Source organism: Pteronotus mesoamericanus, unplaced genomic scaffold (assembly GCF_021234165.1).
Source record: "Pteronotus mesoamericanus isolate MK-2021 breed Mesoamerican mustached bat unplaced genomic scaffold, CSHL_Meso_final scaffold_167, whole genome shotgun sequence".
Classification (NCBI taxonomy): Eukaryota; Metazoa; Chordata; class Mammalia; order Chiroptera; family Mormoopidae; genus Pteronotus; species Pteronotus mesoamericanus.
In genome coordinates, this window is record NW_026555308.1 from 30,485,706 (window position 1) to 30,511,485 (window position 25,780).

Consider the following 25,780-nt stretch of genomic DNA (forward strand, 5'->3'; position numbering starts at 1 on the left):
GCTCCTTGTTTCCCAGGGCACTGAGAGTATTTGGCCACACAGAGTTGGACATTTCTGAAGTTCGGTTGCAACTATTCACTCATGCATTTGTCTCATCTTCTCCTGACAGTTCCTCGAGGGCAAAGATTGCTTGTAAACCTCCTTGTGTTTATAACCAGCCCTCTGTCAAGAGCAGCAACTCATAGATATTGGGGTTCAGTAACCAAATCTTTTAATGAATAAATGGAGGAGAGGGGGGAGAAGGGAAGAAGAAAGGAAGGAGGGAAGGAGAAAGAAAGGAATATGCTAGACCAAGGATGCTAAGTATAGTAGATAAATAGGAGTCTGGTCACGATGAAGCACTCTTGCCCTATTTTGGACACATTAACTATGGTGACTATTTCAAAGACAGCGTTAGTAAGCTATTGAAGATGTTCAAACACTGAGAAGGTGCACTGCACATTTAAACATTTTCATCTATTTCCTACAAGTTTTAAGTCTCGATTTCTTCATCTGTAAAATAAAGGGGTTAGACTACATGATTGCTAAGACCTGACCCACCTCTAAATTTCTGTGACGGTATGGAATGTCTACAAATAACAGGGTTCTTTATTCTGAGTGATTCACTATGAAACACTATAATTCTTCTGGATCCACGTCTTTCAACAGATCCTTACAAATTTGTAATTATGAGGCTAAGCCGATTGCTGACACAGAACAATTCTTTGGCTCTTGGGACTGATAAATTAGTATTTTCTTAGGAAGATAATGTACAGTTTGCTATTGCAACAGTGGATCTAATTTTCTAGACTTAACGTCAATGCTGGTTCCCAAAAGGCCTATTTACTTTACTTCTAAATATGGAATTATCCGTTCCATATTAGAAAATATGAACTTTAGGCATCAAGAAGGGGACAAAAAGGGATATGCTTTAGGACAAAATAAGGTACCCCTACTGTTTATTGTTAAAAATTAAATGAATTCTATATTCCATGAAACAAAATGGTCAGCTTTCACTGTAATTGCCTTAAATGCACATAACAATACACTTCACATCTCTAGCTACTGGAAACCTAGGCACCTTCAAGACCATACCTTTTAAGTTCTCCCACATCCCATTTCCTCCCATTTTTACACCCAACGGGGGCCATGATGAAAGATGAGGGGTGCCCATGCTAGAGTTATGAGTTTCCTTAACCCAATGTAAACTGAAATCTCTAGTGGGCCCACTTATTGCAAACACTTCAGGCTCAGGGAGAAGTGGTGACAGGTGACTTATACCATCTCCTGGCGCCAGGAAGAGAGTGGTATGGAGTCAGAGTGAGGACTGCCTGCTGGGTGCTGTTCTGTGTAGTCCTAGGCTGTAACCTAATCTGAGAAAGGGCTGATTACACTCTGGCTTGGGGAACTGTGTTCAGGCTGCGATACTGGGAATAATGAATGCGTGTGAGGGATGCATGCTTCTGGAACATTCCCATGGGGTTGCCTGCTCATCCCTTTCACTGGTGCCACAGACCTTTTACTGAGAGTATTATGAAGCTGCAGGGGAGGTACAGAGGACTTTAGTACTGTACTTATATAAATATCAATGCTTTATTCACAATAAGATGTTAAAATACTATTGGAAAAGATTCATGATTCAGTTCTAAATTTCCTGAGTTTAAGTGGCTACTGATATCTAGCAGCTGTTGCAAGTGTCAGATTCGTGTTTCATTATTCCCAGTTCTGTCCAGAATTGTCAAGACCTGCTCACTTAACTTTGCACGCAATCTACACCCATTTCTTTGGTCTGTAAATATTCATTCACATACTCAAACCCTACTACCCTGGAGAGAAATGACACTTCTTCACAAAAAAGGCATGTTCTATCATAAAATCAGACAATATTTGACAACTTTAAACTACTGAACTTCAAAAGTACAGTTCACGTAACATAACAATTGGTGGGTCTGAGAAAGTACATAGTTTCAGAGTTATTCTGTCATCTAAAAAGTATGCTGACCTTCATTTTGACATTAGCAAAACCTCTTAGGTGGATTAAGTCTAATATTCACTCCAGGTTCCCACCCTCCCTCTCTCTTTCCCTCCCCTCCCCCCTTTTTCCCTTATGTGCTGAATTGAAGAAAGAGAAACACAGCAAAAGACACCAAGCAAAGAAGCGCAGGAACAGGAGAACTTGCTCAGTGTATTTTCTGTAAAGTGTCAGCAAGCTCAGCTGTTTCTGGAAAGTGTAGAAACATACTTACCAGTTTTAACTGAAGGTGGCGATGTTTTACAGTGTTGCTCTAATGTCAAAGACAAACACCACCAAAGTACTTCTCCTTTGTGACAGAGAGCAAGAGGTAGAGAGGAGTGTGTGCTGGGGGCAGGAGGGACAGGGAGAGTAATGGTCCCTACTCTACCCTCTGCTCCCCATCTCCACTGACGGCTCCCAGGATGCCTGTTTCTTTCACTTCTGAATAGAGGCTTATGTATCCACATTAGAAATACAGCTTTAGACATCAAGCAGAGAAAGGGGTACTTCTTTAGGGTACAAAAATATACTCCTACTTTTCCCCCAAAAGTTAGATGAATTCTATTTTCTATAAGAAACAGAGTGGTAAGTCTGTGAAACCTGGTCCCATTTTGAGCAGGATGCACTTTAAGAGCTCCAGGGGAGGGAGCAGGGGTGGGAGGGGAGAGCCAGCCCTGGCCTGCAGCCTACTCTTCCTCTTGGCAGGCCACGTGTGCTCCTGCCTGGGCCAGGGTTCTCAGTTCCAAGACTGCAGAGAGGACAGGGCAGGTGCAGCTGAACAAAGTCAAGGGCAGACAGAGGCTTGTCCCAGGATAAATGCTTGGGGGGCAGGGGGAGAACCACCCTGCCCCCGCCTCCTGCTGCAGTGCAGTGTGCACTTCTCAGGCGCCAGTATAACCAAGGAAAAAAGACTTACATGCAGTTTAAGGCTTCCTAAAAATGGTATTTCTTAATTAGAATTCTAAAATTTCCTCCATTTAACACCTTAGAATTGCTAATGCAATATATTTCTGTAAAGCTCTCTCTGTTTCTGGGTATACAATACATGTGCATGGTTTTCTTAGAGGTTTTCGCAAAAACTGGAGAAAGGATGAGCAGCTCTCATGTATTCTTCCAAATGAGAACTCAGGGCATTTTAAGTGTTATGTGGAAAATTACATAGCATGCTGACTTTTCAACCAGGACTGAGGTTCCCTGACTCCAGCTTGTTTCTACAACACTGCAGGGCCGTTTCATGAAAATGAAAATTATTTCCTAAACATGCAATTCACATTTTCTCTCTTTGGGTCACATGTAGGCAATTAGATTTCAGAAACCAGTGGCAAAACCTGGTTGTACTTATTTCGCATTCATTTTTACCTAAATCCCAAACTGCTCTCCACCTAGATTTTGGCAACCCCTCACTATGAAGCTTCTGTGTGGGAGCAAAGTCAGGAAAATGGTAAATAACTTTTCTTAGGAACAATGGAGTGGAAGAATTTCCCAGCTTTGTTTATCTTTAGTGCATCAGCCTGAATTTGGAATCATGTTATCGCTGACAATTTGTTCTTTAAGTTGCTAAATCTTTCAACTGGTTAAGGGTGGCATTCTCTAATGTAATCTAGGGATACAAGAATATAATAAAGCTTGTTCAGAAATGTTCAAGTAATGGGCAGAATATTAAAATACTTTTATAGCATGTATTCATTCAACATTTGTTGAATGCCTTCTGTGCATGTGGTTCTCGAAGTGCAGAGGTGAGTGCCCTAGACATACTCCCTGTCCTAATGGCAAAACCAAACAGATCTGGGAAAAAATACAAGAGGAAAGATAATTCTGTGGAGATCTGGGTGAAAGGAAGCATATTTTCAAATGGCTAGAGCAAGAGAGAATCTGGCCACTTCCAAAGTTCTTGTATCTAGAACAGAGTGAGCCAGGCTGAATGTGATCATGGATGGAGTTGGGGGAGGTGGTCGGGCACCAACTCATTTGAGGGTTTTATTGGCCACAACAAAGAGTTTGGTTTATATTTTAACTGAAATGTGGTATCCCTGGGGGGATTTCACAGAGAAGTGAAATGATCTGCTTTACATTATAAAATACATCCTTCTGCCTACTCAGTGGGAACCGGGCGGGGGGGTGGGTGGGCAAGGGCTGGTGGTGAACAAAGAAGTGAGACTAATTCATGGCCGTTAACCTGGATGAAACATAAAGGTGGCATGGACTAGCTGGTGGCTGTTGAGATGAAGGGAAGTAAACAGATGGGGAGTTACTTTGAGCACAGACAACTCTGGGCCAGGCACATAGATTGATGCTGAGTTGGAGGGAGAGGGAGACTTTGGGTTTCAGCCAGTGAGTAGATATTTCAGTACATGGAGTGCCTTTACTGAGGGGAAGTATGCGGAGTAACATACTGAAGGGGCAGATTCAAGACTTCCTGCTCAGAATTCCACAGGGCCTGCAATGTAGATCCTGAGTGAGCCATAACACAGGAGGCCCGGGGTGCCGAGGCGAGCAGCAGTGGCAGGTAGGTGGTATTTGAAGCTGTGAGAAGAAATGAGCTATCGACGCAAAGAAAGAGAGGAGACAGAGCCCTGTCGAATACTTAAGTCCCACTTAGATATTTATAGGTCAGGTAGAGGAGGAGTTGCAAAGGAGACTAAGAAGATGTCAGAGTGTTACGGAGGAAAATGAAGGGACAGGTGGCATCACAAAACCGAGAAGAGAATGTTTCCAGAAAGGCATAGCCAAGTCTTAAATAACGTGAAGAGGCCAAGAAAGATGAGACTATCAGTATCAATGGACCTAACAACGTGGAAGTTGTGACCATTCCTAGAGAGGTGCAAGTCATACTGTACATACTCACAGTGCATGGGAGGTAGAAAACCAGAGATGGCGGTTCCCTTATCTTTTTAAAGCAGGTTGGCTGTAAATCAGGGGGTGGGGGGGAAGAGAGCAGCAGAGAATCAGGATGGAAGTCACTAGAAGGGGGTATTGTTTGCTTGTTTTTTAAGATGGGAGATAATGAGAGGGAGCTCGTAAAGAGAAAGACATTCATGGTGTAGCTAAAAGGGGAGAGAGAACTGAAGGATCAAGGTGTCAAACCAAAAGAAGAGAAGATATGTCCTGTACTTTAATTGTAATACAAAACCCAAAGGAGCAAGGCTGCCTTTCACCTCTTCACACATCCGTTTGTCCACCTGTACCCGAATATACACAGGGGTGGGCGAAAGTAGGCTTACAGTTGTTTGTATGGAAAAAGGCATAATACAATAGTTAATGAGTAATTAATAATACAAGAATAAAGTCTGTGTTTCACTACTGCAAACCTACTTTTGCCCACCCCTGTATTTGGCACCAGAGCCAGGCACTGGAGATAGAATGAACAAAATTACCCCGAAGAGATTTTGTTTAGTTTATCAGAGAAAACTAATATTAAACCAACATCACATTATTAATAATTTTTAAAACAGATATTTAAATAGGAAAAATACAGAGAGCTAGGAAATGAATAGAAGTTGGGGGAGGTATTGATATGATCTAGGCCTTGCACTGTCCAAGATAGAAGCCATTAGACACCTATGGCTTATGGTACATGTCAAAATGAGAATAGTTTTGATGTATTAGATTAAATAAAAGATATTATTAAATTCACCCCATCTGTTTATATTTTTGAATGTGGCTACTAGAAAAATCTTAAATTATGTAAGTGACTTGCATTACATTTCCATGGGACAGTGGTGGTCTGGGGAGTAAGGTAAAGAGGCCCCGAGGAGGTGAACTTGGGGGTGAAAAGAGAAACAGAAGGACATCCCTGCGTGAAAGAGCACAGCACATCTGGAGGACTGAAGGCGACTCCTTGATGGGACTGGCAGGCAGAAAGCAGGGGAGTGCGGTGCGTGAGGAAGCTTGCTGACCCAGGAGGTCGGTCAGGGCCTTGAAGGACACATAAGAGTGTTTCCCACTGTGTATCTTGAGAACCATCTTGGGAAACCATTGCCTGCTTTTGAGCTTCGAGTGACATGATCAGGTTTGCATTTTAGAAAAGATCGCCATGCTTTACCGTGGACAAAGAGTGAGCAGGGAGGCGGCCTAAGTCAGTGCTTCTCAAAGTTGAGTATGCATAACTGAATCACCTGGAGCGCTTCGCAGCATGCAGATTCTGACTCCGGAGGCTGGGGCAAGGCTTGGGAGTCTGCCCTGCTGACAGGCTCCCAGGTGATGCTGCTGGCCCTGGCGCTGGTCCTGGACCACAGTGTGAGATGCAAGGCCTGAGTGAGCGATCAGCTGCCACAGCAGGGTCTGCACTTGGGTGAAGGTCATGGCCCTTGACTTTCTCTGATGAGTCTTCAACTATGAGATTCTAAGTTTCGGCTTCTATTACTTTAGTTTCTTTGATGACTTTTTTTTTTTAATGGTAAGAGTCAGAGTCAAAGGGATATGTGGACCAAACAGGGGTCATTTAAAATGGGAAGACAGAGCTCATTTAATATTGGGAAACAACAAAAAAAGATAGGCTTTTACCAACAAGTGAGGTGCTGTCAGAGAGGCCATAAGGCTCCCAAACTAGTAACAACTCCCTTCCCCCACCCCACTGCCATGCACTCACACGGTAGCCTTGAACTGGGCAGATGGGCCAGGAAACCACTTCTCCCTCAGGACAGGACTGAGACTTCAGAGAAGGAAGTCACTGTAGGGCCTCGACAGGGTTCCTCGTCCCTGTGCTTCAGTTCTTTCCCTCCCAGCCTAAATGCTTGTCTCTGTAATTCCAGTTTATCATCCTTCCTTACTGCAGATTTCCTCAAACTCGTTTCTATCAAGAGATTTGTCTGTTTTAAGTGTGGGGCATGTTTCTTAGAGTCCAATAAAAATAAACCAAAACATGGAAGAGGAGCCTGTGAGTCCTTTCCCCCCAATTTTCTCTCTCTCTAATACTGTCTCATTCCTGACTTTTTTTAGTTCCACAACGTTGCTAGTCTTAAAAAATCAGGGAGCAGTGGTGCTTATAGCTGTGGTTAAATAAAGAGCAGAAATTTTCAAGAAAAGAAAGGGACAAAGACACGATGTATTTTAAGTTCTGCTGCATCCAGCCCCTTTCATTATTTTTGACATTGCCGGAGTTTAATTTTAACTTTTCAATCAACCCCTGCTCCCCTCTTTCCCTACAGTGTCACCTACTCTTTCTCTTAGAAACATAAACAGAGTGTTAATGATTAAAAGGCAGAGATGGTGCCTCCCTTTGGCCAGAGAGGGCAGCTCTACCCTCAGATATAAGTTCTGTGGTTCATTCAAAATGATGGCCATGCACATTCTCTAACAACAGAAAAATGCAATAGACAAAACTGTCTTTACGCTATGATTGCAACCATCCAAAAAGAAAGATGCCTCCAGAAAAAAAATACTAAAAAGAAAAACAGTAATTTTGTTTTAGTGGCAGTGTTCATTGTAGTTTTTACTTTCCGTTTCTTCTAATGAATTATATCACTTGTATAATTATAATTTTTTCAAGAAAAAAAATAATTGTCTTATTTGACTAACATTCTCATCTAGATGTTTTACTGCAATGTAAATTTTTACTATAGTTTAATAAATAGAGAGTTTTGTCATAAATGTTAGATTCTTTACTAGGTTGAAGTGTTCGTTTTCTTGATTGGATCTTAGAAAATGTATTTCCCTATTCTTTGGAGTCTGTTTTATATTATACCATTTTTCTTCATGTCAAATGAATCAGTAAGCAGGATTTTCAATGGGAACTGTCATGCCAACCTCCCTGTCCATGCTTTTAGTTATGAAACCTTAATAAAACGGAGAGCAGGGGGTTTCTGCGCTCAGCAGCATCGGCTGTGTCACAGCAGCTTTCAAAGGATAAATTTCATGTCCACTTATTTTTTTTTTGTCTTGATGCTGGTCAAAATCCTTGGAAATCTTAGAAGACCCTGTATTTTCAAAAGTTCAGGGTTTGTCACAAAATTTATATGCACAGGGACCAAAAACACGGCAATGCTGTTAAATATACATCTAAAGTGACTTTTACCAGACACCAAGTTTAAAAATTATTGTATTTCTTTACTCATTGTCATCTGGTGATCTATAATTTAGGTATATTCTTTCAGAATCTTTTCTCAAACACATCCCAAGGCCATTTGTTACTGTTACATAACTGAAATTTGTAACCTTAGTGCATCTAAGTTCTCAGATGCAAATCTGCATTAATATTTATCTTTTTTTATAAGAAAATAATACAATGAGCTCAGCAGATACATATTTTGAAGAATCACAAGGCATTTAAAGCACCATGAATTGAAACAAATGTGCATTTGAATGTCTACTTAATTTTTAAAAACTCAAAGTTAATGTAATTTAATATGTTTGATTTGAATACCATAGGTCAACATAATGTATTTTAGTCCTCATTTGGGAAAACCGTATGGCACAGTTAACACACTGTCTTGTGTTGTCCTCTTTTTCCTATGTGAGTAGCAGGGATTAAGCAGAGAATATATGCAAACATTTCACAAACCACTTTCTTTTAGAGGTGAAAATTTTTTTCACATGCTACTTGCATGCTGCTAATCCCTGCACTAAAATTACTTAATTGGCTTGACCTCACAGTGGCTCTGGAGTCAGCACACGAGGTTTCAAATGCACATGCTAACTCCAGAACTGTGGCCAAATCAGCTACAATCTGCAAGCCTCAGTTTCCACATCAATAAAATGGGCATAATAACGGTCCTCCCTCACAGAATTATTTTGAGGACAGAAAAGCTATTTACAGAAGACCTGGCAAAATGCCTGGTATGCTCCACCCCTAAGAAATAACTGGGAACCCTCAACAACACCTGAGCAGCTAGCTCCAAGGACAGGCAAAAATTGTTCTCAATCTTAACTCCTAGTTCTTCATCTCCCTTTCACCGTCATGTGGTATCTCTACTACCTTTACAGTTCTTTTCAAAACTTCATTTCTCACAAAATGTGTAACCCAGTCATAGTGGAGTATAGCTGATGGAGGACAATTTAAAATATCTGTCCGAGGATAGATTTCTATAGGCGTCAAAGCCTATGGCTAAAGGAAGGGCACTTCCAGGGCAGACTGGTGGGTATCAGTGAGCCAGAGAGAGGCACAGGAACTGCCCAGCTCTGATGGCGCTCTGCCGTCTGCCTTCGTCAAATCCTGCCATGGGTCTGGCCCAGGGTCCAGGGATGAAGTGGAGTGAGTCCTGGGGTGTATGTCTCACAGAGGGGTTTCCGAGGGTGCCTAACAGGGCTCAGGGGACACTCCAGCTCCTCTCAGAACCCTTGACAAACAGATGGAGAGGACCGGCATGAGTGTTGCCGTTGGGCCCACTTGGGAAGGCAGGACGGGAGGATGGTACGTCCTGGGGGCTCATCTGTGGAGCCGGCAGGCTCTGATCAGACCACACACGGAGAAACCTCAGGTTCAGTTCTGGGTGCTCCACTTGTAAGAGGGATACTGATAAACTGCCATCATCCACGAGAGTGCGAGAAGGAGCAGGATACACCTAAAAGTGCGGAGAGAAACTTTAACCTGGAGCAGACAAGACTGAGAATGTCTGCCGTCTTCCAAACACTAGAGTGGCACCTTTGCCCAGGAGGGACTGTCCTTTTCATTCATTCCAAGGAAGAGCCAGGGTTAAGGGGTGAAATTTTGAGAGACACGGATTTTTGAACTAAATATTAACCTTCCATCACCATATATTTGACTCCCTTTACCTTTGGTGGTAAACACACAATGAAATATATAGATAATGTATTATAGAGATGTACACTTGAAACCTGTATATACTTTTATTAACCAATGTCACTCCAATAAATTATCATCTGTAGTAAAAAAAAAAAAAAAAAAAAAAAGGAAAACAAAAACACTTCTATGGATGGGTGGCCTCATGAGGCTGTGAGCTCCATGTCAGCGAAGTGATGAAGCACAGGCTGGATGACCGCAGGGAAAAATTACAAGGATCGCCTTCAAAGGCCTGATGGCCTTTACACTACATGAATTTTTTTTGCCTTTTAAAAAACGTTTTATTTGTGAGTAAATTTATGGAAGAGCTGGAAAAATAAAAATAGTACAAAGAACACTATATACCTTTTATCTACACTCATCAGTTGTCAGCATTTTACCCCTTTCCTTTATTACTTGCAATCTCACTTGCTCTCTCAGAATAGATGATTTTTAGGGCTCCCTTCTTCTCATGAGAATTATGATTCTACAGGCTGAGGCTTCTTTCCAGGTGACAGGATCTCAGAAAAGTTGGATCCCTGCTGGCAGTGCTCTTCCTGGCACTTGGCATGAACCTGAACTCCGCAAATATGATGGACAGGGTCCTGTAGAGCCTGACCCTGACTTCGTCCTCACTTGATCACCACACTGCAGCTACATGGCTTTGTTTTTTGCTTCCTCACACTTGCTAAGCTCATTCCTGGCTAGGGAATTTGCACTTGCTAGTTCCTCTGCCTTCAGCACTCTTGACTAGTGTTCATGTGACTGAGTCCTTCTAACACTGCCTGGCCCCTCCAAGCCCCTACTCCTCCCCAACTCCTACAAGTTACTCTATCACATGGCTTCAGTCACCTCGTATAACCCTCTGAAATGATCTAGTTTGGCTACATATTTGCTTGCCTTTTGTCTGTTATCCCCTAGAATGTAAGCACTGGGATGATGGGGGCCTTGTCTATGTCTTGATGTTATTGGGTTCTCAGTGCCTACGATAGAGAACACTCAGCGATTATTTGTTGAATGAAAATATAAAGAACAAATGGATCCAAGAATACCTGGTCAAAACTTGTTAATATAGGGAAGGACATTAACATTTGACAACCTACACAGAGTAGAAAGTGCTTAACAAATTTCAGAAAGGAAAGAGAAAAGGATTTATCGGGTGGAAGATATCCTAAGTGACAGAAGATTTGGGGGAAAGTGTCCCCAGAGGGTACCCCACCCAAAAGAAAGATGTGGACTTTCCTCAGAAGCCAGTGTGCTTTCCGCTGCTGTCTGTTGGAAAAATCACCATAAAGACGGAAATTTTCAAGCACGCCTGGGGCAGACTCCTCCCAGGTGTTTGGCACAAGAAAGTCTGGGGGGCTGTGGGAGGTGGCGCTCCTAAATTTGTATGCCCGCAGAACTGATCGAGAATGCCTCAATTCTTTCTGAAACTGGCTGTGCAAACTTTACTATGCGGAGATTTCTTTCAAAGGATCCCACAGATAATTCTACACGGTGCTCAAGGGAGATGGATATTTTCATGTTTCTTTTTCTAGGACCATTCTTACTCTACTAGAAAGTGGTTTACCAGTCTCAGAGTGGTCTATGAAGTTGGATTGTACATGAGATTACATTGAGAGGTTTTTTCCTCATTTATCCATTTCTTAACAAGGCTAACTGTAGCTGATTACTTTGAGCATGGGGTCTTTGCTCTGGGTGAAGTTTTAAAGCTTCTGAATTTGAGACTGGCCTCCTTCTAAACCAGAGAAGAAATATCTTAACACCACCTATTGTGGAAGTGGCTAGAAGTCACACCTGGAGAAAATGGAATTAACAAATCCCAGGAAAATTTATTTTTAAAAGCTTTGATTAAGTCACCTAACTTGGTAAGCAAGAATAGTTATTTAACAGAGAAAAAAAAAAAACATTCACCACTTAACTGATGAGGGAAAATCCTGACTTTTAAAGTTTTAAAAAGATAATATCCTAAAATTAAATTAATGCCAGTAAGTCCCACTAAGTCCAGCCACTTGAGAGGCAGTATATAGAATGGATGAGAGAGCAGTCAGACTCTAGAGGCAGGCTTCCTGGGGTTTGAACGCCAGCTCTGGAACTTAATTGCTGTATGACTCTGGGAAAGACATTTAACTTCTCTGTTCTCTGTTTCAGTCTGTGCATCTATATAATACAAACATCTTAGTGCTTCGCTGACACGGATTTTATGATCAACTGAGCTAATGTTAATAAAGTGCTCACAACCATACCTAGCTTCCACATTAAGCAATACTGAAATGTTTGCTATTATTTTTTCTCCCTTACTCCCCAACTCCAATTAATGAAAAAAGAAAATATTGTATTTACAAAGTACCTTCAGATTTATTACATAATTTCTATCCTAACAATAGTCTGGTACTATTGGCAGAACAAGTTGATTTTTTATTTTATAGATAAATTAGTCACAGGTTCAGGGTCATATAGCTAATAAATGGTTGAATACTAACTGGAATCCAGGTTCTTTTGACCCTGAGGCTGGCGGCTTGTACGCTGCAAGTCAGAGAGGTTCAACTTGGAACCCATCAATGCCTTTTAAGGAGATACATCCTGGCTGGCCATATGGCCAAAGCCTCTGTTCTGTTAAACCTGACAGAAGCTGAAGTATGTTTGAAATAAAAAATATTTTTTAAAACTTGAAAGTAAATGAAAACCTTTATTTGAACTTAAAACAATCTTCTATGATGTTTCTGATTCAAACATTGAAGCATTACTCTCACACACAAACACACACCCCAAACCCCCCCCAAAAGAGAGATAAACAAACCTAGTAAGACTAACAATTTTCCCTGTCTCGTCTAAGCAAAATGTAAAAAAAAAAAAAAAAAGAAAGAAAAAAAAAAGGCAAACAGTCCAGGAGAAAAGTAAATTAGCTTTGTACAAGTCCTTTCAGTGAGAAAGGCCTAGAATTCTAGTAACTACATAGGTAAGCACCATCTGTTTATTTTTAAATATGATACACATAATTCTAGGATTATGAGGGAGGACCCCCAAAAATCCAGATTTATAAAAAATTGTGGATTTATTTTTACATGTTTAAACTTCAGTCACCTTCAAAGTACTCTCCATTTGATGCAATACACCTATCGAGACTTTTTTTCCACTGCTCAACACAGTTTTAAATTCATTGATTTTGATGCCTTTTAGTGCTTTTGACATTTTTTGTTTCATCTCTTCCACAATGACAACACATTTCCCTTTGAGGATTTTTTTCATCCAGGGAAACAAAAAAATGTGTCTTGGGGTAAGATTGGGTGACTAGGGAGCGTGGGGCATGGGGGTCATGCCATTTTTGGTCAAAAACTGATGAACCCTCAGTGTGGTGCGGGCAGGCGCGCTTGAAAATAATCCCTCATGAAATGGGCAAATGTATTGAGCCTTCAAAAAAAAGTCACCACTGAAGATGAACGCAGTCTTGTACAACACCATTGTACACAGATGGATTCACCTAGTGGGGGAAGCCTATACTCCTAAGGGCCCGCCCTCTAGGAGATAATTCTGGATTTTTTGGGATCCCCAGCTTGTATCTTGAGCCTTCCATCACCCATGGTTGTCAGGATACTAGTTACTATCAGAAGAGGCAAGGTTAAGGGTGACGCCTTAGAATAATTACTTGAAAAACAATAAACATTTCATAGTTTGATGCCATGGTATCATTCTGTCAATATCCTTTTTTTATTTTTATTTTTGCCCCTCACAGAGAGAAACGGAGTGAGTTTTAATTTGATTAACAGAGGGCAAAACAAGCTTGAATGTACTTCTTCTTCTTTTTTTTTTTTTTTGGTCTGGGGTGGTGGGGTATGCAAGGAGGAAAGGTCAACCAGCTGGTTTTCATCTATATGCCATAATTCTCTGTTTAGTTTACACTATTAAACTCCAAAGCTTTGCTTTAATCTTAACTGTTACAGAATGCCTTATTGCAGAGTCTATCATGTCACATCCCTGATAGGGTTTCAGACTTTGGCCAAGTACCATCCCCCAAGCTGGCCTTGCCATATGGGTAGCAAATGCATCCAACATTTTTTCATTGGCGCCTGCATCATTATGTTTTGTCACCAATGGTTTCTCGGGTTTTCAGTAAATTGCTGCATATACTGTGGTTTGGGCTGTCGAGATGATCGCCTACATTTATTTGTATACAGCTGTGTCCTCATTAGGACCTCCCTGTCCTGTTAGCCTTTGGAAGATGACCTAACATCTGTTTGTTGAGGGTGAGGGTGAGGGTGAGCGGAGAAGCCATAAAAGAAAAAGAAAACAGAAAGAAGGAGCAAACAATGGGAGGGGAAACAGCTTCCACATTCTAGAAGCCAGGATGAAGAAAAGACATGAGAAGCAGAACCTACCTGATCTGTCTTCGTTTTGCGTATCACATCTTCGGCACAGTTCTGGGATGGTCTTGAGTGATGTGACTGAGTACTGAATGGAAAGCCAGAGAAGAAAGAGTATAAAATAACAACTTAGAATGAGACCATGACATTCATTCAAACTGGCCATAAAAATCAAGACACAAGCAGTGATACTTGAGCACAACATGTATATCCAGAAAGTCTAGCTCATTTTACCCTAAATGGGCTGCTTGGTGATCTGGGAGCTCCCTGGGCTCTACCCATGAGCATCTAAGCAGATGCAGATTAAAAAGAGGGCTGGACTGCTCTTCATTAGAAAACAAGGTGCAGTGTATCCAGGGGACATGCTATCTCCCATCACTTCTGCTACCAGGGGAAGATGAAAGAATCCTCTGACCTTGCTAATTTCCAGAAGATGGCCATTATATTTGCACCCAGAAGCCTGAGAGTGAATCTCTGTGTGAAAAGACAGGGGTGCAGCTTCCTGCAGCACCCAGGCCAGCCAGGAGCCATATCTGTGCTGATGACAAACATTCCTAATGTTGCCACTTCTCAAAGATTATGCCAGGTAATATTATAAAACAGGAGAGGAGCGTGGCTCTGTGTTTGAAAGGTCATCTGTTTCACAGATAGATTAGACTGAACTGAAAGAAACCACCTTGCAGGTTCGGTCCCAGCACCAACTCAGGGGCTGGCTATGGAGATAACAAATTATGACATAAGGGGGCATAAAATCAGAAGAGCTAAGACAAATGTAAAATCAATAGCTATGATTTATGAGAACTACGCTTGGTGCCAATCAATCTTTCTATAGAGAAGGCTGTTTTCAAAAAAATAAAAGGATAAACTCTTTCTTTAGTCAAGGGTTGTCTTCAATTATATTTTAATTCATAAAATATAGCTTCCTAAAATATTTTGCTCTGTACCTTTAGGAAACACATCTTTATGTAAATGAGAGCATATTATGAATTGCTTCAGTGTTGCAAAATTTAGGGGGATTGAGAAAAAAACATTTAATCTAAAAGAAAAATGAACATGGGAAACTCGTTCGGATTATTCTGGCATTATAAGTGAGGAATGTATAATTAGGACCCATTTGTCAATAAAAAGGTACTTCAGTTAGCTTGATGCTGATGGATGAAGCACAGGGTCTGCAGAGAGACCCCCAGCGCCACAGTGCTTTCCACGGGGTATCAGGAAAGCAAGGCAGAGGGAGGGGCACTTGTAGCTATTGTCAGTTTGCCAATTTCGTATCACAAACAAATTAAATATCCAGCACCTCCAAGTGAAAAATAAAATCTCAAATGACTAATTAGAGAAATTACTCTTACCTCTGTGAATCCATAACATCCTGTTTATGTTGGCCATTCCTCAGAGACTACAGGTGCTTTAGCAAATTCACTTATATACTCAGAGAGAGGGGGGACTGCTTCTTAAATCAAACATGAACTTGAAGGATTTTTCCCTTCTACATTATGTTTTTTGTGGGGGTTGGAGGTAACACAGGTACAGAAGGCATTTTTTTTTTTGTTGTTACTCATAAGGTACCTTATGTTTCTAGCCAAGTACAAGATCTCTAAGGAATTTGGTAGCTTCTTGAGACCAGCTGGTACAGGTTAAATAATTACACAGTCTATAATTCAATTAAAATTGGGCCATTTGTTTTGGCTTCCATGTGCTCCATGAAAGTACCCTTTGGCAAAGTCAGTCTTACTCTCCTTTTTTTTCTTCCAAAACACAATTTTAGAAAGCAGAAATTGAAAATTGATTGTGTTCAAATATAGTTCATGACAAATTCAATAGGGATGCTCATTGGGCTTAAAGACATATATTTGATTAAGCGGGTGTGCTACTATCTGTATTTCCAGCCACATGCATCCTAACTGCCACTTCCCACTCAAAGTCAAACATATCAGAATCTCTGATTTATAAGCTGTACTTTCAACTCTTCCTACATGACCTCAAAGGTCCACAGTGTGCAGAGTAACTTTTAATTTGAGGAGGTTTAAATTTGAACAGTACGGCAGCCTTGTGGGTGTGGGGACTGAGCCATAGGCAGAGACAAGCCTGGCTGATGCCCATCCACTGCCTCAACCTACGTTACATACAGCGGCTTTGCCTCTCCACCCATGGTGATACAGGAGGTCACTTTTGTGAAGGCATACATCTTAACTCTTGGGGAAAAATGATCTGGAAGGAAGAGTCATGTACTGCTCCTGGTAATGGAAATAAAAAGTACAACAATCTAAGAAAAAGATGATATGTTGGCCAGAAAAATCCAAGTTTTGGATAATTGTAAGGGTATAAGGAATATCAAATTCAGCAGTGACTTTCAATGTACACAGTGAACAAATCCACCATTCTTTATAAGCAAGGAAAATCAATTTGTAGATTTGCTTCAGTTAAGTACTTAAGAGACACTGCAAAGATGGTTAAGTTGTGACATGAAGAGATGAAGAACAAACACACAATTCATAAAACCATCATGCAAAATCATTTTTCCTATCTGCAATTTGGGAATAAGCAAATGACCCAGGAAGTTGCCCTTGCATAGATGCACTGTGCTACCATCTGGGAGCTGAAAGGGGAAGCATCCAAGGCCTTCATCCCAGCGTACAGGACAGATGGCCTTTTATATGAAGCTATCAGATTGCAAACCCACCTCATTCTCAAGACAATGGCCAGCTCCCAGGGCAGCAACTATTGTCATTTTGGCCCTGTTAGAACCAAAGCACAATATAACTTCCCTGTCTCTTGCCCCCAACCCAAGCCTTTATATTCTGTGCCCTTGATTCCTATTATCCTTGGGTGATGAGAGAGGAGAGGAGGCTTGCAGAGAGTTGAGAAGCATTACATTTCCTAACAATACATTGTTCTAATTCTCTTTTTAAAAGATCTCCCAGAGGTTACCCTGTAGAAACAGCCCTTTTGATCCAAACTTATTTACTGCTCCCCTACCACGTATCAAGAAAACCCTCCACCAAGGCTGACCAGGTGCCTCCACTTCTTTAATGTCCCTGTCATTCAAAGTTTAGTTCCCCTTCTGCTCCTTTACTCTGGGGTCCTCTTTGCCTTCCATGCCTTCCTCTGGCCAGGCAAATGGAACTGTTCTGCAAGGCCAGCGTGTGTCTGCTGTCTCTGTGAAACCCTGGCTGACAGCTTCAGCCCTTCCTGAGCTTACTCTTTTCTGCCCTTGGTAAAATACTGTCTTGCCTTATGCTCTGTTGTTTCCTATGTGTTACTGTTGGCTCCCACAAGCCTGGGGGAAGGAATAATATCTTTGATCTAAACATATGCATGGCACACAGTCATGTTTTAACTATTTGACTGAAATACCAAGACATACACACGTATGATTAAACTCTGGGCATTATTAGAAAATGTTCAAAGGAGTTCTTTCATATTTAGGTAGTTAGTGAGAATATCCTCCATGCTTCCACACTTGCACTAGAATTATGTACCTTTCTGAAATGCAAATCTGAACAAGGTGCTTCTCTCTTTCAAATCCTCCACTGGCTCTGCACCACCTATAGGGCAAAAACCACATGCTTGAGCATGGTACATAAAACCCTCCATGAGTCCAGTCAGACTCATCTCTCATCACTGTCCACCCTTCTATTGATTGTAGTAATACCAGATTTTTTTGTGGGTCCCCTCTCTACTGTTCTACCTGTCTACACCTTTATGCATGCTACTCCTTCTACCTAGAATGGCATTCCACCCATTTCCTTAGGCAAACTCTTTTTAATGCATTAAGCTTTACCTGGGTGTCACTCTCTAATATCTTCTCTGACTCTCCCAGATGGAAGTAATACCCTCTTTCAAACTATGGTTTCCTGACCAGCGGCATAAATGCCAGCTAGAAATGCATTAGCAATTCACATTCTTTGGCCTCGTCTCAGAAACTCAGAGAGCAATCTGTGTTTTTACAAGCCATCCAGGTGATTCAGGTGTATCCTGAATTTCAAGAATCACTGCTCTATATTATTTCCTTATCTTAGGCATATGCCCATTACAGAACCCATCACATGATGTTTCATGTATATGTTTACATAATTGCAATCTCTGCTCCCTGAGGGTGTGGACAATATTTTATTTACCTACGATATTAGGTTATTGAACTGAATAAAATGAATTTCCCTATGTATCCCATGATTTTAGTGGCAATAAAAATAGTAATAATAGTAGTTAATATTTATATAACACTAATCTTCTTAGAAAAACTCATAAGTCTAATAATGTAATAATGTTATATTTAAAAGAAAAAAAACACTCGTAATATATTAATAGTATGAGTACTGGCTGATGTCTTAGCCTCTTGTATAAAGAACAATGAATTTGGAGCGGGAAGATCTAGACTCAAGTCCCAGTTCTGACATTTATTAACTCTGTGGTTCTGGACAAATAAGTTACTTCCCATCTCTGGGGCTCAGTTTCCTTACCTCTAAAACAGATAATCTTGTAGGATAATGTAGGTACAGTGCATTTGCAAGTTGTAAAGTGATGTTAGACATTTCTGTCTCTTCTTTCTAACCTGTTTTCCATGGTGTCCACAGACCTTCCTTCTCATCTTCATTCCACTCATGTTTTTAAGCTCAGTAGATCAAGCTATGAGAATTAATGAGGCAGGGAGAGGGGGGACTGAGCTGGGACTGGGAAGGAAAGGAAGAAGAGCTCAGCCCTTTCCAGCATGTTATTTGGTTTCTCCTTGGTCTTTCTTCATCCAAGAGAATCCATGGCCAAGGGCAGACACTGAAGCTTAGCTTTGCAAACCACATCTAGATGATATGATGCAAAACAAACACTACCCATCCCAGACCACACTGGTCAAGTCTGTCACTCTGCCATGCAAAATAATTTGAACATACATGGGATTCATTATAACAATGTGTGACTTCCCATCAGACTCTGGAGATCTCTGACTGCCCTAGATATTGTTCAGTCCTGAAAAGCTTTGGCCCTTACTCCTGAAAGCTGGAGCCAGTTGGGTGAACAAAGAGACATTACTCAAACAGTAATGAGCCACAGAGAATGAAAGAACTAAAATCCCAAGCACCTTTTCAAGCTAGAGACTTTTAAACAACTAAGGTCCCGTTTAGTTTCCTAAAGGAACAACTAAGACAGTCATCCAAACAACTATCCTGAAGCCCATGATTTCTCACACAGCTTTCCAAACATCAAGCAGACATCTCAAAAGGCACCCAATAAAATGACAAAAATGTGCACAAGCAAAGCTGGGAGTGAAAGCACAGATACATTGCTGAAATGAGATTTTCAGAAACATAATACTTTTCTAAAATGCTGACCTCCCTTTCAAATGGCTGTCCTTCCAATTCAGGAAGGGCATCCTAACTTCACACTCTCCATAGCAGATGGCACTTCACTGCCCCTGCCCTGAGGACATGGCACCGACAGTCCACCCCTTCACTTCCAGCTCTGCTGTGCTCAGGTCTCTCTCCCTCCAGTCACTCTCTCGACAGCAGCTCTCTGTTCTGACCCTCCAAAAATTAACAAGCACCCCTACCACCTCAAGACATGCTGCCTTTCCAATTGACCATGAACTTTCCTGCTCTTGTGTTCACAGCCATCTTTTTCAAAAATATTGCCTTGGTTTTTGTCTCTACTTTCTCACCTCTGCATTCACTCTACCACTGCACATCTGTCCCTCACAGGTACTGTTCTTATTACGGCCACCAAGGAGTATTAACTAGATAATCCAGTGGACACTCTTCAACCTTTTTCTTTATAAGGACCTGTTTCCCACTTCCTTTTTTAAATTCTCTAAGTCTCTCACCCCTTTGTAGCTATCTTAATTTTCCTCCTGTATCTCTGAAAACTTCTTTCCAGTCTCTTTTGTAGAAGACTTTTTCTCCCCCACCATGGGGGACACGCTTCGGCACAGTACTTCCTGGGAACACTCTTCTCTTTCCACATTCCTTCTTTCATAGGTGACCACACTGACTCTCACAATTTCAACCAACGCCTTTACGTAGTACAGACACTGGTGACCTATATTTCATATATTCATCCCAGTCTGCCCTAAATATATTTATTTCCACCACTCTGGCACCATTAAGTACAATTATTACAAATAATTCTATTGTCAAATACATTTGATTTTTGCTCTTGCTCCTTGTTTTTATCCTATTGTCCAAGAGATTTTTCTTTTAAAATTAATAATATAAATTCTTTTATGCTAAGGCACTGCTTATGACTGGTATTTGGGAAAACTTAGTAACTCTCTTCTCCTATAAGAGGAGTATGCAAGACACTCCTTTGCTGCAATGCTAATATGTGTAGTCAGGCAGAAGAGGAAGTTCCACACCGGTTACGGTGGTGAGATCACAGCACTGGATGACTCCTTTCTACTGTTCATGAATGGGGAGAGTTCCGGGTCATCAGAGATGGCCAGAGATGACCAAGGAACCCAGGAGAAGGCATTTTACATACAGTGGCTACAACATGGGCTCTAAAGCTAGACTGCACATACTATATCCTGGCTTCATCATTTTCTGACTAATTAATCTTAGTTACTTCACCTTTGTATATCAGTTTTTTCATCTATAAAACAGGTAATAATGATATATACTATGGAATGTGGCCATGAAGATTATGAACTAATGATGTAATACATGATGAACAGTTTCTGATGTCTAGTAAGTGTTCAACAAAATTTAACTATTATTAGTATTAGTTAAATTGAAAAGTATCAAAAATGAGCATTTAAAGATGAAGCCTAAGTAGTGGTAACTACTGATGCAAAAAATACAAATTACAAAAGAATTACAAAAGAAATGTACCTTGCAGTAGGGCAGATAACAGAATGTAATACTTACTCAACTTCAATGATGGCCTACTTTTAATTGTGAACCAATTAATCACCAATCATCATAAAAATGCAAAAACTGCCTGTCAAGGACCGAGTTCAATATTTTAATTAAATGTGAACTACCATGAAGTTCACCTGACGTTTCATAATCTGCTTCTGTGTAATCACGGGGTACTACAGACTCTGAGAACACAGCCCAAGTCTGTGTCATTCACCCCAAGCCTAGAACCATGCTTAGTACACTGGAGATGTTTAGTAAATATTTGTTCAGTAGATTGGCATAAAATCTAGTTATGCATAAGAGGTAAATAGTTTGTGTAAATAACCTACTTTGTCTGTCTAATAAGTGCTATGACTATCAGGCAAGATAATAACTTTTAGGGCTATCTGGTAAGAGAAGTACAGATATAAAAATCTGACAGTTGCCTATTCTTGGAAAACACTCTGTCCATAAAGTTGCTCTCTACTTTCTTAAGAAGAGCTATCTGGTCCAAGATTTAGAGTTGGGGACCTGGGTTCCAGCCCTGGGCTGTAACACTAGGTAGAGGACATGAACTTACAATTCATCTTGTCTGGATTAGTTTACTCCTAATTCCTTTCCTGGCAGGGGTTAAGAAAACAAAGACAGACATATGACATATGAAATTAGAACAAGGTGTGAGGTTTTTGATAATGGGGGCTGGAGAAAGGAGTAATGAGAAGTTATTTAGACTTAAATATAGGACATCAAAAAAAAAAAAAAGAACATGTGAGCAGTTAATGAGACTAGATCGTAATGAGAAGCATTAGGAAAAGTTTTAACATAGGTAAGAGCAGGATGATTGCTTTGAAGAGCAGGGCTGAGAGACAAGACAAAAAGGGATGGAGGCAGCCAGGTGCCATGTGAAAGGAAGCACAGAAGACCTTATAATAGGATCTCACTTAGGTAAACCCCTTGTTAGAAAGGTGGAGCAAGCCCGGTTCACTGTACTTTTAATATTTCTGTACTCTTTATCGCACCTAAAATTGGTAAAAAGCTGTATTCTTTACCTGCCCAACTCTTTGCCCAAGTCCACTTGATAAGCAATACATGCCCTTTCTCAATGTCCTCCACTGTCGTGAAATGGCTCCTTATCAAAATGTAATAAAATCTGGGAAGTATCAGTGGATTAGTTGAGTAAAACATGCTGCACACAAAACGGGTGGGCAGGTATTTCAGTGCAACTGAAGTCTGATCTGTAGGATGGAGAGATGTGAAAACTCATCGCATTCTATGTTTGCCATAGGATTTACTTTTCTACCAGATGGCGGTTCAGGCACCTCAGGAAAATAATCCACATAATTCTGTGCTATTACTCTATGTTTCAAGGGCTTGGGTCAAAGGGGATAGTATAGTGGAAGGACACATTTAACTTGATCTCATTTGACTTGCACAAAAAATAGGTTATGCAATTACCAAAAAATGTCAACTTTCATCAAAGTTGTTCACACTGACACAGAAAAGTAACAAAAAGTCCTGTGCACGGTAATAGAGTATTTTTCTTATTTTTATTTGTTTGTGTGCATATAAGCATGTGTGTATGTACATATATATGTACATGTAGGTATATGTACACATATCTGCATGTGTATATGCATATATGAAGGGATGTGTTTATATACACACATATATATAAAATTTCAAATTTTTTCCATAAAACCAGAGCATTAGATAGATATAATTATTATTTCATAGATGGGAAAATTGAGGCCCAGTAAAATTAAGAGCTTTGCTTAAGTTCTCTTTAGCTTGTTTCATTTCATTTATTTGTAAAATATACCAGCTACATTAGTTCCAAAAAGCTACTTGCAGTTGCTTCAGTGCCTATTTGGGGATGACAATGGGTGGAATGCCTGGTCCCTTTACACAGCTAAATTGCTCAGAAGGAAAAGAGCAGTGTGGTCAGAGTTCTGTATTTAAATCCTGACCCTGCCAATTACATATCTGTGACCTCGTGAAAGTCCTATGACATCGCTAAGCCTCACATTCTTCATTTGCCAAACAGGGGATTAAAACAGGGTCTGCCTCACAGAATCGATGTGAGGCTTAACTAAAATAACTGAGTTAAAGAGTTCAGTGCAATGGATGGCACAGCCAACATGTGATGGCTATGAGCCAAGCTCTTCAATGCATCCATGGTTCGAACTCTGCCCTATTCGGTCTTGTGCATACCGTTTTTGAGAATAGCAAATTTGCCTCTCTCAATAAAATGGCTACTAAGAACCAGAAGGTAAAATAGTACCCCAGAGCATTTTTTGCTTTTCAGGCAGACGGCTCTGGCTTCCATAGGAGTAAAGAAATCTATAAGCCTATTTGCAGTGACAGAAGGGCCCTGCTTTGACCCTTCGTGTTTATGTGTGTCGTCATCCCTTCCTCACACATCTGCAGTTATTGCACAACGTTCTGCCCTTTTCGATGGCAGGATTACAAGAATGTATAGTTTAAACCCTGCATTTTGCAAAGGATGAGCATTATTTTCGAGTCTGGGAAACTTCAAAATACTTAAGTGCCTTCTGTGTTTTGTCTCATTAGGGTTAAGGCAAAAAAGTTCTAGTTGTTTTTTCGTACTGTTATATAGCTTATGTTTTAATTAAAACAAGATCCAGGCTCATGACTAGAGGAGAAATCATGAAACAGAAAGCCTAGGGCTATGGCTGGAGAGGAAGAAGAGCAGTTTTAAACTTGGGCATCTTTCTGGTAAACATCTTTTCCAAATGCGTTGCTCATTACCCTTCCCATTGCTGCCACTTAACCAGGAAAGAGGCTTAAGGGCTATATGAGATGGAGGTTTATGGAATCCTAAAAATAAAGGCATGTTTACAGGATACTACATTTCTCTTTATGCCAGTAAATTAGCAAATTGAACACATCTTCATTTTTTCAATGTTAGCATCTGAATAGTCTCCATTTTGCTCCAAAACAGTTGTAACATTTATTGTTTCTAGTTTACCTAAAAAGGCTGAAAAAAAACTCATTTTGATATTTAAAAGGTTATTTCTACTGCTCTCCCCATGAAATTATTATGTAGGAACAATATGATTCTGCCACATTTAAGGCACTGAACCCCGACTGGGTTGAACTATAACAAAATAATCTACCAGGTTACAGAGGTCGACAGCCAAATTCAAGCTTTTTCGTTTCATGTGGATATACATGGGCCAGAATTGCTCATCCTGTGTTATCAACATCTTAGGCCAGATAATTCTTTGTTGTACGAGATTTTCCAGCTCATTTTAGGTTGTTCAGAAGCATCCTTGATCTCTACTTACTAGATGCCAGTAGCATCTCCTTAGTTATGACAATCAAAAACATCCCTAGGTATTGCCAAGTGTTCCTCTGAACGGCGAGTAAAATTGTCCTTATGAGGACCACTGCAATAGACTATTTTCATCTTGGAGAAGCAGTCAGTACTGCAGCTAAAAGTCTATATTCTGGAGACAAAGTATTCCTGACTAAGTGGGTGACTGGGGACAAGTTATGTAACATCTCTATGCTTCAGTTTCCTCATATGTTAAATGCACATAGTAATGAGGACCTTCTTCAGAGGGTTGTTGTGAGAACTAAACAAGATAATGCCTGTCCCATAGCAAGCGCTCAGTGAATGGTAGCCATGATTATTGTTTCAACCATTCTATGTACTTCCATCTTTTTCCCTTGTGATGTGAGTTTAAGTTTAGGTCAAAGATCCAAGCCATAGATCATAATTAAAGGGGGGAGGTTTGAGTGGGTTACCCAATTACAGATGTATTTATATTTCAGAGTGGTCAAGTTATAGAAACTCAACTATTGCATAATCCTGTATCCCAATTTGCTAAACATCTTCAGTTATTGCTTAACATATTTTATTATCTTTTAAGTGGAGATTCCTAATTCATCAAAATTATGGGCTGCTGCCAGATGATTTCTCTGTAAACACAACTGCTCTATTGTAGTGTTAACGTCTTGACATGATGCCTGGTCTTTTCCCTCGAGTTCTTTCCTCACCATTGGTCATATAAATATTATTGTATTATTCATTGAAATAATAACAAAAGCTACCATTTGAGAGTACTTTACTGAGTGCCAAGCTGAGAGCTTCACATATATTATTTCACTCACTCCTAAAAACAACAAAAAACAGAAAAACAACAAACAAACAAACAAAAATCTTAAAAGTTAGGTAGGTTTCTCAGAGAAGTGAGGCTATGGTGCTCCAGCCGGCAAAGGTCAGGATGTGTCTGGAGCCCAGGTTGGTGCCTTCAAAGCCCATGCTTTTAAAATGTCTCTCCACTATCAAAGCTCAGAGAGTTAGTCCTACACTCCTAATCAGAACACAAGTTTCCCTTTCCAAAACACCTTCCACCTCACCCATACCTCCCCACATTGTCATTCACTTTCTTAGCTCTTCCCCACTCAGCTCAAAACACCTTGATGGGAGTGGTTATAGAAAAACCATGCTCTGAGCACTTTTAAGTCAAGTATAGTAATTTAGAGAGAGAGAAGAAGACAGAAAGATATTGCAGAAAGGACAAAACTCACTTCACACTGGTCTTAACAAGGATTAATAAAAATAGTCTGACAGTGGACGTACGGAAGGGCTGAATTCACCTTCCCCTGGTACAAGGACTCATCCAAGGTTAAAACAGATCGTTCATCACACTCATCCTAATAATTCAATTCTCGCATACAGTATGTAGATTTTATTTCAAAACGAGGACTGAAGGAGAGGACTAATGCTGTTTGCCAGAAGCAAGTTAAAGTAAGCTTATCTTTTTGAGACACTTTCTATCTGTGACTCAAATTGAGTCCATCCGCCCCTGTGGCTGCTGCTGCCACTGCGGCTCCTGCTGCTGCCACAGCCCAG

At 40.6% G+C, this 25,780-nt stretch overlaps 1 protein-coding gene across 2 annotated transcripts in view; it reads right to left on the bottom strand.

Moving 5' to 3' along the window:
- Nucleotides 1–25,780, bottom strand: part of SNCAIP (synuclein alpha interacting protein) — a 141,658-nt gene that overhangs the window by 37,561 nt on the left and 78,317 nt on the right. For both annotated transcript variants that reach the window (XM_054589903.1, XM_054589904.1), the window contains exon 3: nt 14,087–14,159. In XM_054589903.1, the coding sequence (XP_054445878.1) occupies nt 14,087–14,159 (73 nt within the window). The remainder of the gene's footprint in view (nt 1–14,086; nt 14,160–25,780) is intronic.